Below are 16762 nucleotides of genomic sequence, written 5' to 3'. Positions count from 1 at the left end.
TTTTCGACAACCTCCACCCATGCTTTGTCATACTTTTTGCAAGAGCCTTTTGAAAATTGTGTAAAGCTAGTCACACGTACCTCCACTCCCTACCCCATTGGAGCGTAAAGTTGTGGGGGTGGGCGTAATTTGTGGGGGTTGGACATTTCTCATAAGGACGTTTCGCATAAGGTCGTTTGGCATAATGAGAATTACATGCCTTCTTTAAAATACTACCTGTTGCACTAAAAGTAGCACTTTTCAGCACTATTTCTATCGGTAGGTAAAGTTATGTTGTCCATTTTATTGATGAAAAGTAGGCTGATTTGCAACGGAATTGTAAAATAGTAGTTTACGGAACAAGTTGCAGAATGATGATTTTTACAGCACTAGTCGTAAATTTATCCTACGAGGCTTGCCGAGTAAGTTATTTACGACGGGTGCTGTAAAAATCGAGTTGCATACTTCAGTGCAGAAAAGTAGGCCGTTTCATAACAGATTGGAATTTCTGAAACTTTTTAACGAAATTCTTGACGAATAATAGTAAATATTATAGAATCAACAGAAAAACTTAAGTGGTTTTTAAAAGATTAGCTATAATGGACAATGATTGGCATTCAAACGGATGAAACATGTTTTGCATGAACTCCGAAGTTTCATGATACTATGGCGAACAGACTGATGTAAAAAACAATTTTTACCTATTTCCAGAAATTCCAATTGATAGACCTGTTGTTGGTGAATGTTTTCTAAAATTATACGTAAAAATAAACTGTTTGAAGACAAAAAGTCTAAATGCACAAAAAGTAACATGGGACAATTATGCGTATAACGGCAGTAGAAGTATCACGCGACAATATTGGCGGTATTATTTAAATAACACTGTCAAAGATGTCTTTTTCGTAATGTAAATTTTCACTAAATTTAAATTGTGGAGTAATATTTCGCATTTTGATTTATTTTTTTCAGGTATTCCTGCACTTTCAGAAATCATACGTATAAGAATCCTGCAGTTTTTCAAAACTCATAGAATTTACCTGCTTTTTTAGGTTCTTTCAAGCGTTGCTTTTTAAAGTATGAAAACATGTTTGTACAAAAATCTTCAGGAAAGCATCTTGCGAAGGAAGGAAAATAAATGTTGAAAAAAATAGATTTCTGATGAAGTTCCATAAGCATCTTTTCTAGAGATTATCCTTGAAATTTAAAATAGTTCCTTTCTTGAATTCTGGATGCTTCTGAATACTAACAGAAAGCCACAAGGAATTCCACCCTCGAATCGTACCAGAACTCAGTCCCAGGAAATGGTTCTTCCAATAATTGATAAAACTATTTCTAATGAAATGTTTGAAGGAAGATCCTTACAAAATTCTTTATTTTTATCTTAATAACTCCCTTCCCCCTTCCTATTAATTTTGCTCCATGTTTTTCCACAGATTCCTGGGGATTTATTACAAATTTCCTCTAAAGTTTCAAGGTTAAGATATGATTCAAAACACTTCTCGTATAATTCTTGGTACTTGGGAAATTATTTGAAGTACTTTTTATGAACTAAATAAGCAAAATAATTTGTAGTAAAACTATTTGCAGGAACTCACAGAGGAATATCTATTAGAACTTCAAGTGAAATATTTAAGCATAAGATTTGACAGAATCGTTGAACCTTGAAGGATTTGCGAGGGAAAAGTATTTTTGAAAAGTTAAGTAGGGGAAGGGGTGGCAAAATAAACAGGGGTGGTAAAATGAACATTGTTCCTTTTCCCGAGAAATAAGCAATTTCGATGATTTTTTATCAAGCACGGACGATTAAGAGCATGAATCGGTGTGTTTGTATTGATACGGAGGTCAATGGAAGTGAATATATCAACGAAAACTAAGATTCTAGAAAACCGCGTTTGAAAATTAAAACGGACGTAACTTTTAGCTCGGAAGACTTGAGGTTTGTCAGTGAGGTGAATATCGTTAAGTATGATATGATGTCAAATCTGATGCCTTTGAAATTATTTTTGAATGGGTTACAATCATTATCAGATATATTTTCGGTAATGCAATGAAAATTTGCAGAAATATTTGTTTTGCTCACGTTTTTTTGCATGATGTTCATTTTACCACCAACAGCTGTTCATTTTACCCACATAGTGCAGATAAAATGAACATTCGCATCTTTTTTTGCTAGCGAGAAATATATGTGAAAATTTAGCTATTTTATTCTGAACTCGTTTCGCTGTTACCGATAACATCCATATTTGTGATGTTGTGCGATAAAACTATACAAATTCCTCGTTTTTCTATCAGAAACAAGATGATATCCTTAAGGTGTTCATTTTACCACCCCTTCCCCTAATTTTTTGATTGTAGCCGGAAACATATTCCGGAATCAATTAGTGGATTGAAAAAAGACATGGAAGAAATGGCTGTCCTCCAGAAGGAATTTACGTTGAATGTATGATCAAATCTCACAATGTACTTTCAATAATTCCCAACAAATTTGAAGAAAAGTTCTGAAGCCACCCTATTGCAGCAATATTTTTTTTTCATGCGAAATTACTTTAAAAAATCAATCAAAAAATTACTTTAAAAAATCAATCAAAGAATGAATTTATTCCTGAAATACAAAAAAAATATGGTCAATTTTATAAGACTTTTTCGCACCAGGTTGAATTTCTGTCATCCATCTGAAAAAAAACATAGCCAGGTTGAAAGTCCTTAAAAAGATCTGTTATAAATTAGGCCTTATTTTTCGCCAAAAATTCTCGCTATCTATTATCTAAGAAATTCCTTTAATAATTTAACCTATTTTTTCATTGTTTCGGACTTTATACGAGGTGTTGTTAATGTATGGATTTCTTAAGTAAATACTCATAAGGGAATCATCATCATCGAGAATGATATCCACCAAAAAACATAAGAAATCAGAATGCAGTGAATATGCTTCTTTATGCTAAAACATTTAAAACAGCATTGTTTGCATTATTTGAAAAATACGAATTTCTGGAACCAAATCTCAAGGGTATTGACGCTTTTTTATACCACGGTATTTTTTAAAAATTTTAAGCTGGCATAAAATTTAGTAAAATCACAGGAATACATTGAAAATTTGGGTAAATCCAAAATGCTTAACCTGCAATAACCTTCTACTATTAATCACTCACAAAGAATCCGTACGACCATGCGGCTCATCCACGGCGAATGACCGTTGATAACAAGTATGGATTCTCGTCCAAGGGCATCATAGGTGCCCCTCTACCACCCGAAGACGCCATATACGGCTCATCGAGACCGCCCCCGCCAATACAGCATAATAGCTCAGTACCCAGTCACTTTGGACCAGGTAAGAGTTTTTCAAGTGCCAAGCACACCCGATCCATGAAATACATAAAACTTCAAACAACAGTTCCAGACCTGCCACCCCGGATAGACCGGGCATCTAAACCTCCCAACACTACCACACCGAGCACTCCGGCGTCGTCCCTTCCGTCCAGGAACTCCAGCACGGGTGGAACTCTCGGTCGATCAGCCCAAGAAAGGCTTTTCGGCAACAAGGCATCCACCGACAATCTCGATCAAGCGGCCGACGATTACGCCACCAGGAGTCAGATGTTGGGGCCTACCCCAGAAAAGCGCGGAACCATTACCAACGGCTTGAGCTCCCTAGAGCGAGCACAAAACTCTTCGCTGGATCGTAACCGGTCCAGTCAACCGCCGCCACCCGGAAATCCAACGACACCGAGCAAAACGAACGGGTCGTACGACAGCGTATCCAGTTACGATTCGTACAACGCTACCCAGCTAACGGCGCAGAATATGAGGTTAGGACCCAATGCGCCCGATGATCTTAAATCGGTGCCGAAGTAAGTCGTATTACGTAATTGCACCAGGGACGGGTTTGTTTTTGAACTTCCTAGAAAGATTCTACGATTTGATAGGCGGAATGGATGTGATTAACCCGTGTATTCTTCGTGTTTATCCACAGTGCTCGAAATGGAACCGGATTGACGCCCAATCAGTCCAACGTGTCGGACTACAACCGTGGCTCAGGAAGTAATGATCTTCTGATGACGCCTCCCAGAGGTGGCCACATGCATCCTGATAGGAATAACTTCAATGGTAAGCCCATGAGAGTATACCTATACATCGATTCTCTTATTTGTTGATTCTATTCAATTAGGTGCGCATGATCCGCTAACGCCGAGAAACTCAGGAGAACGCCCTGGCGGCATGAACCTTCCTCAACGTCCATCGAACTTGGCTCTCGAAAGTCCGAGGAAACATATCATTGAAACCAAAACAGACTATGGGAAATACAGGTTAGTATTCGAGCTCATGTACAGCGATACTTGATGACTTATGGGAGATATACTCTTTGTACAACGGAATTTATCTTTTTCACGCTGCAGAATACGACAACAGTTCAAAGAGAATCTATTCAGTAACAAATCGCAGCCAAATCTACACTACTATAGCTTGTGTTGCCATAATCGTAGATTTATTTACTCTAAATATGATACCCTCGTTTGAATGTGCCTTTCACCATTCTTATATGCCTTCCTGAAAAGCAAAAGAATAAATCTTTACTCACGGTGCTATCGCAGTTTATTCAAAGTTTCAAGCATTCCCTTTGTCCAGTGAACTGAATCATGCTATCTATCTGAATTGCACTCCCCCCGGTTTCAATTTCACCTCCGCATCTTTCTCGATCACATTCTTCCTAGAGTTTACATTGATTCTTCCCCTTTTTTGTTAACCATATACATTGTTTCGGTTTTCATCCCTTTCGTTTCATATGAATGATCATCACATTACAAAAAAAAACACACTCGACACACGCCAAAACACACATCAACAGTCGCAATAACTCGGCCTCACAGGCGGACTACTCCAAGCCGAACAAGGGTCCACCACCGATGCTGGGCACTCCGCCAGCGAATGGAAGCAACGGGATGCCCTTCAAACCGGTGCCGCCGCCCAAACCGAAGAACTACCGACCACCGATCGGAAGCAGCAGCAACGGAGGGCCCGGAAACGGCCCCATGGGATCCGGTCAGTGGGATAACGGGGTAAGTTACAGTGTTACTTAGTGCAATCAATTTCCTTTATCTTTTAAACATAGGTCCCAAAAATTCTACCAGGGATTCTAAAGGGTTTCCAGATGTTGCCAGAGGTCCCGAAATATCGTAGGTTTCTTAGGGTTTTTATATAATTCAAAGAGCTTCCACGAGCTCCCACGGAGACTTCACGGGTCTGCAAGTTTTCAGATTCCCACACGTTTTCTAACGGTTAGTAGAGGTTTTCTGAAATTTTCAGGAATGATATAGACAAAGCGCTCCCTAAGGTTCAGGGATATATGAGCAATTCTCTCTCAATTGCTCAAGTTGCGTTCAGAATACACAAACATTACCCTTGGCCTCAGACCCTTTTCTCCCCGGAACCACCTTACGATATTTTTTTCGGGGAGGGACCAGTGCATATAGCACTTAAAACATGTAGCAGAAGTAGCCTAGGCAAACTGCTTCTCCTAGCCGACTTAAACAATGTTACAAAGGACCAGCCTCGGCAAGGCTAATCCTCTGTAGCAGACTCTTGGTCGGCGTGCCACTGGTAGCAGATTCATCCCCAGTCCGATAAACAGGACGAGTCAGAAGCACATGCCTGAAAAAAAACGACAAAGTGTTTGGGTTAATTCTACGCTTCTAACAGAGTTATTACTGTATCGCGGGATCATATAAATTGCCACATGTTAAAAGTTATATCACAACAACTAAGGGTAGTTACATGATTACAAACACATGATTTAAAATAAAAGATCAGGACGTACGATACTTGAAGAGTTTGAAAATCACAGACGTTCATAGAGCGGAGTAAATTAAAGCAGGGTTTGCCGCCAATATTAGATCAAGACGACAAGAAAACTAAATTTTAAAATAGAGTACGCTATCTTGACAAAAGATATTATCGAAGCAGTCGCCTTGGGATCGTTTCGATCGGATACCTTGAGCGTCTTGGGTGCTGCCTGAAGACCCGTAGATTTGCCTGGAATTTTCGCAAAGCGGACATACATAGATTACGTGTTCAACGGTGTTGTTTGTATCGCAGACCTCGCAGGTTCGATGGAAAGGTGTCCCTCCAAGATTGTGGGAAACCCTCGTATGGCCTTTTTGATAATTTTCTGGTCCTTCATCGACTTAGGATCCCTCCAAGCATCAACACTTTCTTTTATTCTCCGCAAGTATGCCCCGCGCGAGCTGCTCCACTCAGTCTGCCATGCCTGGCGTATCGTTGATTTTACCTAACGTCGAATGCCAGGCAGGGATACTGTTGTTGTTGTATACCGGCGGCCGGAAAAGCCGGAACTTGCTAGGTGATCGGCTCTACTATTACAGGGAATACCACAGTGTCCTGGAATCCACATGATAGAAACCCCGGGCAGTGCGTGTCGGATTATCCCCTGAATCCACGGATGACGAGGAGCTTCCGATTGGAGAGCGAAGTAGCAACTTGCTGAGTCGGTGATAATGACGATCGGACGGGAGGTTGGCTTGGTATCAGCGTAAAATATAGTCACTGCTTCAGCGAAACAAATATTAAACACTGTTCGGTAAGACCTAAGCTTACTGCGAGCTCGTCATCCGCATTGCCTATTCCTTGCGAAGGAACCATCTGTATAACGCCGCTGATGTGTTGTATAATCGGATCGAAGGATTTCGGCGACGGATTGTCGCAACCGTGTTGATGAGTGCCCTGAAGTTGTCCTTTATTCTGCTGTCGAATTCGAGACAAGAGTGGCGCCAGTCGCGCTCTCCGTACCAGTGGATCTTGGCGACAGGAGCGAGCGTCACGCCGGCTGCCCAAGTAACATAAGTAGCTGAACAACAGTTTATTCAGCTGAAATAAGCTTAAAAATGGTTTCTTAAATTCTAGTTCCACTTAAATGTTTGTTGGGTATGCTGTCCAGCAGAATGTCGGCCTCCTCTAGGAGGCAGGTTCTGTCGTTTCCAGTGGTCCTCTCTGCAAAAGCGGCCGCTTTCGTACAAAGTGTAGCAGTAATCAAATAACGGAAGGCCAGCCTCGACGCAGGATTCGTCGGCCGGAGTGGACGGGAGGAGACCAGAAACTATTCGTACGTAGCGGTTATAAATGGGAGACAATGCCTCAATCAATCTGGTCATCGAAAGGGATGTGGTTTCTAGACCATAAAACAGTCGACTGTCAATGAGAGTGGCGGCGACACGGAACCGGATCCTCGATTGCTGCTGCGGTCTCGAGGGAGATTTCAGTAGGTTCAGACGGCTACGACAGTTGGCTCTGACTGCTTCACAGTGGGGCAGTCCAAGACGACTCCAAGAACTTTTGCTTTTGACCAGGAGTCTGTTAAGCTGCCATCGTCAATGCGGCTCTGCTGTGTAGTGGTCCTGAACATATCGGGGTTCTTGAGGATCGCTGTTTTCATAGCCAGATTTGGGATTCCGCCTGGTCCGGGGGCCTCCTTTGTGTCCAAGGCCCACGGTTTCGTGTTTGCTTTGTCACAAAGTTCTTGGAGACAAGCTTTTTTGCTAAGCCTGATTTCGCTTTTAAGTGCGGATCTTGTCGCTCTGTAGACGAGTCTATGTTCCTCTCTCTCGGCGTTGTTGCAAGCCCGCTGCATCCTCCTTCTGGCTCGGAGTGAACTTCCACGTAGATCGGTAACTCTCGGTATGGTTGCATCGCACGCACGAGTTAGTGCTGTCGTTAATTCGTCTCCCTTCTTAAATTTCATCGTTTTCCACCTTCGTACGTCTGCCTGTCGCTGCTGGTATACTCTTTGCATACTTTCCATCAGTTCATGTGTCTTGCTAGCCCCGGGCCGCAGAAAGCGAGGTCGATGATGGATTCTCTGCCTGGCAAGATGAACATCTAGTTTTGCTAACGCTTTTGACTGACTGCATCCTCTTGCGTTGGTGAAGGGGCTTCCCCATTCGATCGCCAAAGCATTAAAATCGCTGGCTATGACTTGTGGTCTACGATCGATAAGCTTTTCCTATAACACGTCTAGCATCCGGCTGAATTATTCCAACGGCCATCACGGAGGTGCGTAGCTTTTTTCTGTGCATTCCACAACTTCCTGAAAGGGGTATCTTCCCACCGTCCAAATTGCTGCTGTTTTACTTTTATCAGCTACCCAATTCCCATCTCTAGGTGGGATTCGGTATGGCTCAGAGATAATAGCTACGATATACTTTATTTCCGCTACGAATAGCCGCAGCAAATGCTGTGCAACATTACAGTGGTTTAAGTTTATTTGCACTATCTCCACTGTGACATGTTTGCAGGCGCTTGTTTTAAACGCCGGATACCTTGAGCCTCCTGTGACTTGTTTGTCGTTCTCATTGTTAGATCAGACATTATAGCGTTTTCTGGCAGTATTGCGCCTCATGGTCTTATCTCCACACCTTCTACACAGTATGCTTCTGTCTGGGACATTGCAGAACCGTGCAATACGACCAAAGACACACTAAGCGGACAAACCGATCAGCCTACTTTGATCTTGACCGAAGCTCCTTGCATCCCACTGGGTCTTTTTCTCATACGAATTGCCATTGAAACGTTAACCAATGAGTAATGCTGCTGCATGATTAACCTCAGATCTTCCTCCGTAGAAATCTCATCCATATTTTTTACATTCAAGAGTCGCTTCCGGGCACATGGCCTTTACTTCCACCTTATCCCCCATGGCTTTTTCGGTTAGCTCTTTAATGGAAGAGCTGCTTACCTTTGACTCCTTTTTTCACCATTCATCTGATTTTTTGCACGTCATCTCCTAGTTCGTTAAGATCTGGATTTGAACATATAGCATGCGAATCTGTATGTTCGAAAAGTCACTTGCTTTAAGAATGAGCGCTTTGCCCTTGTTTTGGTACTCTCGACCATATGCTATATTGCTGTTGTTGTTGCAGATTACGTTGCTCCTGATTCCGCTCGTGCTACTCATGCGCTTATTGGGTATGAAGCGTTGGTGACCTTATCAACCAGCTTCTGGCAAACGGATTTACCACGCCTTCTCCGATATACTCTCCATTGTTCAGGGTCCCCCCTACAGACCGCTATCGTCAACCGCCGTACGTAGGCGCCTTTCATGATCCCATTATTATCTATGCAAGCAGGGACGCCATGCAAGCAGGTGCGTCACACTCGGGTTCAGATTGGGTACCACTTCTGGTACTGCATTTGGTCCCTTGGTACTGCAAAAGGTACCCAAGTTTGACAGATCGCATTCAAGGCATTCTAGATTTTACTCTATTACCTTATGTGCCATAAAATTTTGAGCAACTGGGAGCAAGGGACATGGAGACCTTTATATCGTCTTTGATGCATGTGTTGACACGATCGTGTTCAGAGCCGGATCGGTGCAGGTTGGTGGGGTTTAGAGGTCACCTGGGTGTAAAATCACTGTACACGTGCTGTAGCCTTATGTGCAGGAACCAGTTCGCTCGTACGCTGTACATTTTGAGACCAATTTTGGTGCACCTCATTTTCCTAGAGATGTGTCTCAATGCGTCCCATGCGCTCCGTCACGTACGCTCAGCGCAAGAATTGAAGTGAAATTTTTCATCGAGTATCGCGAGTTCTAGGCCGTATTATCTAAACTATAGCGAAACCTCCATGAGTCGATTTTTCATGACTCGATATCGGCTCATGGAACCATACTAAAAACAAAATTCCATGGTTACTATGATGGTCCCTACAAACAGCTTTCACACTAAGCTCTTACGGTGAATTTCACCGTAATCTCAACAGCTGAACGGTTCGGTGAAATAAAACACCAGCTGTTGAGATTTTACAGGAATCCGTAAAATAACTTAAGTGTGTTCCATAGCATTTGTGTTCCATGACTCGATATTTCCATGAGTCGATGGTCCCTTCAGATATAGAATCATGAAGGTTTGACTGTATCTAGATTCCTACATAATAAGTTAGATTGTAGTGACTCTTCGTTACAAAGCGGTTGTTTTATGACTATGGCGAGCCGTAGCACCGAGCAGCGCATGTGACGAGTCTTCTCGCGCTTTCAGAATGTTCGTGAGCCTCTTGCTAGCGCAGCACACTGTGATTCCGATGAGCTTTTGAGGGACGGTTTGGCTGGAGGCACGTTAGCACATTTATGTACTCCTGAGAAATATGTTACTCTACCTGGGTAACCCGTGGGCCCTTTCTGAGGTAGATGAACTTACTAGTAACTTCGATGTCCACTGCTCTTCAAGAGCAGTCGAGATCTCTGCTGCCTCGGTGATCTCATTAAGATTTTTACACTGGAAAGTCGCTTTATTCAATTTCATTGACAAGCACTTACTGTGCCGATTACTTATGGGTTGTTCCCTTTAGCTCGGCCGTTAAGACTAGGATCTTCAATCAATCCTAGTTTGCCTTATACTCCACAGCTTCTCTGTGTCTTGCATCGCCTTCAGAACTTCAGGGTATTTCGTCTACTGTGTTTTGAGAACGAGGGCCTCGCCTAATAGGTGACGTGCTTAATAAACGCACTCTTATCTTCTTGCATATATCTATTAATTCACAGCATATCAACACAGTGTAACACTATCGTAACCTCATTTCCAGGAACCGATATCTCCCCGATCGCCGAATGGATTCTACTACCCCCCGATGTCGTCACACTACCAGCAGGGAGTGGCCCACAACGTGCCGAGCTCTCCCAACAATAGCCACATGATGCCCGGGGGAAACCATCCGTCGCAAATGCACCCCTACGGCCAATACGGCGGAAACGCCTACAACGGATACAACGGCACCAGTAGTGGCAGCAACGGTGCACAGTCACACTACATGGGTAATTCCGGCCGCGACATGGGAATGGGTCATAACAATGGTTATAACAATAACGCACATCATCCTTACGGGAATAACTACATGCATAGAGGTAGCGGGGGCCCCAATCACGGCATAGGTAACACATACACATCCACATATACTCGATATACTAATATTCACAATCTGGCAATTTGCACATCACCTTTAAATTACGCACTGTTTCTCACCTTAAAATTACCCTTGATGAAAGAAAGTTTCATCATGTTTAACAATATGAAATCAGCTATCACACTTATCAGAAGTGTACAGAATCATTCTGTACATTGAATCGTTCTAAATATGTCGTCACACCGATTTTTCGCTGTACAAATTGTTACTAACATGTTGAGTAAGGTGGCCCATTGTTACATAAAAAATCTTCAGTTTCATCTTTGTCAATTTGTACCATCAAAAGTTTCTGTGCAAGTTCGATTGAATCGGAATCCATCGAGTTCGAGGGGGTACTCAATGAGCTTGAAGTTTGTATGGACAAAAATCGATCAAATGTTCAATTTTAAATGTAACGCTGTAGTTGGTGAATTTATTTCTTTTTTTTTTATTAGAAGAAAATCCAATCTATGGAAAACGGACTGCAATAAATCGGAATTCATTTTGCTTGGAAATAAAAAAGTTCTCTATACCAAGGGAAACGCAACTGCTGGTTTCCCCGGAGTCAAACAAACAACTTCTCAGCAAATGTGACTTTTTATGTTTAATATGTGACTGCGATGCATCTTCACCATAGCGACTCGATCACAGCATAATTGGGTCCGTTTTTTCCACAAAGAAGTATTGCTGTTTGCGTTTGACGTGCAAACCTTGGCTAACTAGGCTTCTAATGCGGTAACACAAAGCAATCAAAGGATACTTAGCAACCATGATCCATATCATCGCCAACCTAGCAAAGAAAATCAAATTTTGACTTCGCATTCCTTGTGAAAAATCTTACCGCGTTAGGTGTTCCCGCATTTGATATTTGCGTTTCAAATGCACACAGCAATACCTTGTGCAATGGCCGACAATGTTAATATTTTTCTCGTTATTTTTTCTGATACTAAGCTTCGTTATTTCAAATAAAAGCTCGTTGAATCTTGTTCCCGTAGATATGATGGATTTCTTCCAAAGTTTTACAACAGCTTCTGGAGGTTCGAATGAATAAATTCGGAGGATATGACTTAACATTTTTTAACTTTGACGACTATTGGCCACCTTTATATTGAGCTATTAGAGTTTCATTTACAAATCGCATCGATTTTCACACCAGGTAATATGTCATCGTTACATCCTTCGGAACGGCACCCACTTGATTTGGCCGGCAGTAGGGAGCAGCGAGGATCAGCGTTTGAGCTATACCGGAAACCTCAACTTGGTACCGCCGGGCACCATCACAACATACGGTAAGTGCTCCAGCAAAAAAAAATCTCATCCAACATATTCCGCGCCTAGCGTTTTTGTTCCCGTTTGACAAGAACTTCCGTTTTACTCTTATAGCATGCCTTTCCTTCCTCTGAAACCCCGTTCCTTTACCGGATTATGATACAGAGAAAGGGGAAACCGGATACTATCATGACATGTCCTAATTATACTAATACCAGTTATCATCTATAACTAACCATTATAAAGTTTCGCTAGCTTCTGGATTCACCACATCGAAAAAGCTTCCCGTTTCTTCCCAAGAAAACAAAAACATTCAAACTCCTATTTCTGCCAACGAACAAAATCAAAGCAAATCAAGGCAAGACAAATCGCACTAACTTTTACCCTCATGTTTGTTATGGAACTGAAAAATCATTGGAAACCAGTCATTAAGTCAAAATTCCGTGTTTCGTGTGACTACACTGCGTGGTGAAATTGATTGCGCGTGTCTATTTGCGCGCCATTGTCGCTAATTGGAAACATGTCATTGCATTCATAAACGGTAGAAAGGTATATTTACTAACACAAGTGTTTCGGCGCAGTTATTTTCCGAGATCTAATTCACTACTTTAACCCGTACCTTTTATGATATTCCTGAACAATTAATTTAAATATTTGGTCCACAAGTTAGCTTTCACATTTCTGAACTATGAATAGGTGTTGATTACAGCTTTCACCTCAAAATCCACCATTTTGAAGTCTTATCAATTAAATTCATTCACACATTTGTGTTCAAATTTTCATCCAGTCTATTATGGTTAACTATTTTACTCTGTCGTAGAGTTCCCCGGCGCTGGAAGATCTCTTGAACCTATATCCGAGCAGATGCCGTGGTCGTTCCTACGATTTCGGTAGAGGGTAACTTTCGAATCATAGGTGCAGCGACGAGTAGTCCCCAGAGGTGGTGCTAGCCTCTCCGACGGGGAGAAGAATCGCCGATGCTGGTTGGATAGATGCCGAGACCGGTCCTGCGATTTTAAGAGGCAGAATACCTCCGGTTCTCAGGTGTTTCGAAGACTCAGTTTCGCTTCTTCATTACACCCGCTCTACTCGATTTTGTTTCTAGCGGTAGAGCCTACACCGATCGCTGTTCTTTGGTCTTCCATGCCATCTCGTTTTCAGCGACCACATTATCTACGTTACATTTCCTGCGCTATTTGGCGGGCTTATAACTGAATCGAGGGTAGTCGCGTGCAACGTTCTCCGGTGATTCCTCGATGTTGGCCTGTCAGGAAACTGCGTCAGGTAGAAACTTGTATTCTGGACTTCAAAACTGGCACATCAGGTATGTGTTGGTTGATCCACCTTCTCCAAGTTATTGCACTCCTGATGTCTTATATCCATCGTATCTAACCTATTCGTATTCCTGGCATAATCAGTGGCATTTTACGTCCTCAACCAAAGTAATACAGTTGAAGATCATCCCTGTGATAATGCACACTGCCTCCGCCGCGATGGTGCGGCAGGCGCTCGTTACTCGTATAACCAAGAGCCAAAACATACTTACCAGCTTTTCTTTTTCACGCAAGCCATGGTCGTTCCAATCGACGCTTTTTTCGGATTCCGAACTGCCTCTTCGACAATCTTTGGTCGCCTTCCGTATAAGCCGTCTATCAGCACACTATGACCTTCTCCAAAACTTATCAAGGGTATCCAGCAATCATTATTTATTTATATACTTGGTTCTACATCAGTCAACTTGATAACACCTCACCAACAATATATCGCCGATTCACTCAGCTCATGGTCGCCTCTCTCCATCCTCGATTTCGACCCACGCTCTCCAGTTCCTGGCGCATCTGACCTGGCGCTTTGCGCTGCGTCCCACGCCTTCTTGTTCCGACCGGATTCGAAACGAACACCATCTTTACAGGGCTGTTGTCCGGCATTCTTTCAACATGCCCTGCCCAGCGTATCCTTCAGCTTTGGCCACCTTCTGGATGGTGGGTTCACTGTAGAGCTGGACAAGCTCATGGTTCATCCTTCGCCGCCACATACCGATCTCCTGCACGCCGCCGAAGATCGTCCTAAGCACTCGGTGTTCGAAAACCCCAAGAGCTTGCAGGTCCTCCTCGATCATAGTCCACTATTCATGCCCGTAGAGGTGCACCGGTCTATTGAGCGTTTTGTACATCATGCGCTTGGTGCGGGGTGAATCTTTCTTGATCGTAGTTTCTTCTGGAGCCCATAGTAGGCGGGTAACGCCTTGCTTCCACTCCTCCAGTAGCTGTTCCGTTTCCCAGATTCTGACTATGCAGACAAGCGGCCAACCTGTCCGGGCCCATCTTGATGAGTTCGGCACCGATACCATCCTTACCAGTGGCCTTGTTGTTCTTGAACTGTTGAATGCCATCCTTAACTTCCCCCATCGTGGGAACTGGTTGGTTTCCACGGTCCGCTGTGTTGACGTAGCCATCGCATTCGCTGTCCTCACCTTCTGTGCCTGTGTTCTCTGCGCCATTCAGGTGTTCATCGTAGAGCTGCTTCCACCTTTCGATCACCTCGCGTCCGTCCGTCAAGATGCTCCCCTCGCGGCATGAAGCCTTTGCGGGATGTGTTGAGCATCTGATAGAACTTCCGAGTTTCTTGAGAACGATACAGCAACTCCAGTTCTTGTCATTCTACCTCTTTCAGGCGGCGCTTTTTGTCCCGGAATTGGCGGGTTTGATATTTCCGCTTCAGTCTGTATACCGCGCTGCATTCTTCTCCTCTTAAACCTCCTGGCTCTCCTCGTCGAACCAATCGTTTCTTGAGCTCCGTTCCACATATCCGACAATGCTTTCAGCAACGTTGTTAATGGCTGCTTTGACTATCCTCAAGCAGTCCTCAAGAGAGGTCCTATCGTGCTCACCATCATCCGGCAAGATGCTGCGCGTACGCATTGGCGACATCCGGTTGTTTCAGCCGCTCGAGATTGTACAGGGGCGGGAGTCGGTACTGTACATCATTGATGACGGATAGTTTTGGGCGCAGTTTCACCATCACCAGGTAGTGGTCAGAGTCAATGTTAGCGCCACGATAGGTTCTGACGTCGGTTATGTCGGAGAATCGATCAAAACGGGGTCGATTTGCGTCTTCTGTCTTCTGTCTTCTGAGGTGATCTCCAGGTGTACCGATACGGGAGGCTGTGATGGAAATAGGTGCTACGAATGGCCATATTCTTGGAGGCGGAAAAATCCATGAGTCGTAGGCCGTTCTCGTTCGCCAGCCGGTGGGTGCTGAACTTTTCAATCGTCGGTCTGAACTCCTCCTCCTGGCCAACCTGAGCGTTCAAATCGCCTATGATGATCTTGATGTCGTGGCTTGGGACAGCGGTTGTACTCGCGTTCGAGCTGCGCGTAAAATGCGTCCTTGTCATCATCAGTGCTTCCGGAGTGTGGGCTATGCACGTTGATTATGCTGAAACTAAAGAATTGGCCTTTGATTCTTAACTTGCTCATTCTTTCGTTGATCGGCCACCACCCGATCACGCGCCTTTGCATATCACCCATCACTATAAAAGTTTTTCCCAGCTCACGTGTGTTGCCGTAGCTCTGGTATATGGTATGATAACCTCTAAACGTTCGCACCATCGAACCTGTCCAGTACACCTCCTGCAGCGCTACGATGATGAAACCGCGAATCTTCAGTACATCGGAGAGTGCTTCTGATGAAGTTGAGAGATTTGCAGTTCCACGTACCGAGTTTCCAATCGCTAGTCTATTTCCGTCGCTGTGGTCTTTGCCGATTTTTCCGGTCCGTATTCTCTCGTTGACGTTCCTGTGCTGATGTGTTTTTACGGTTGGCTTGCAGGGCCTGACACCAACCCCCTAGATTTCCGGAGGACCATTCCCTCTAAATGTTCGAAGGACCATAGTGCGCAGTTTAGCTTAGAGTCCTTCTCTGGCACTCGGACGATGATCAGCCGCCACTGATGGGGAGCAGCCGCTGTTGTGATCCGCAGCTTACATGGAGTACAGACGCTCAAGGACTGCACAAAGGGGTCTATTTTATTCCTGCAGGTACGCGAGGTACCAATGGTACGCCATGCCCAGCCATTTACCGTATTATACAACAAATAGGGCAAGTGTACCATTAGTGGTGCATCTAAGGGAAAACTGCTAAAACACGGTGTTAAGATCATGAAATATATGATTTTAACGTATCATTCGATAGATCTCAAATCCTTCTATCATTCAAATGTATAAAAATCACGATTCATTTGAAATTTCCCTGCAAAAAGCCTTGCACCAATAATAGGAACACTGTTCCTTTAGTGGAGGTATATTTTAAGGATGGTTCCTTTAGTGGTGCAAACCATTGATTTCTTATGGGACCCTCCACTATGGGTACTGATGCACCACTATAGGTGCAAAGGAGCAAAAAAATTAAGCAAAATAATTGTTTTAAATAGTTTTACGGGTCAATTTCATGAATATTATTCGATTACTTGTATCATTTTTGCATCGTACATAATACAAAAATATCACATAATCATTTATTAACGCGAAACATGCCAAAACACACTACCTCCACTATTGGAGCTACCTCC

The 16762-nt window shown here is 43.5% G+C and overlaps 1 protein-coding gene across 14 annotated transcripts in view; it reads left to right on the top strand.

Annotated features, from left to right (window-relative positions):
* The window catches only part of LOC5577336 (tight junction protein ZO-1), a 253064-nt gene that overhangs the window by 222545 nt on the left and 13757 nt on the right, over positions 1–16762 (top strand). For 9 of the 14 annotated variants that reach the window (XM_021851162.1, XM_021851165.1, XM_021851164.1 and 6 more), the window contains 7 exons: positions 3133–3307; positions 3371–3827; positions 3950–4083; positions 4145–4283; positions 4823–5033; positions 10567–10912; positions 12080–12212. In XM_021851162.1, the coding sequence (XP_021706854.1) occupies positions 3133–3307; positions 3371–3827; positions 3950–4083; positions 4145–4283; positions 4823–5033; positions 10567–10912; positions 12080–12212 (1595 nt within the window). Of the gene's footprint in view, positions 1–3132; positions 3308–3370; positions 3828–3949; positions 4084–4144; positions 4284–4373; positions 4789–4822; positions 5034–10566; positions 10913–12079; positions 12213–16762 lie in introns of those variants that run through there. The other 5 variants (XM_021851168.1, XM_021851173.1, XM_021851161.1 and 2 more) reach the window with 4 other exon arrangements.

This window comes from Aedes aegypti, chromosome 3 (assembly GCF_002204515.2).
Source record: "Aedes aegypti strain LVP_AGWG chromosome 3, AaegL5.0 Primary Assembly, whole genome shotgun sequence".
Classification (NCBI taxonomy): domain Eukaryota; kingdom Metazoa; phylum Arthropoda; class Insecta; order Diptera; family Culicidae; genus Aedes; species Aedes aegypti.
Note: the sequence above shows the minus strand (reverse complement) of the source record. Positions and strands in the feature narration are given on the sequence as shown.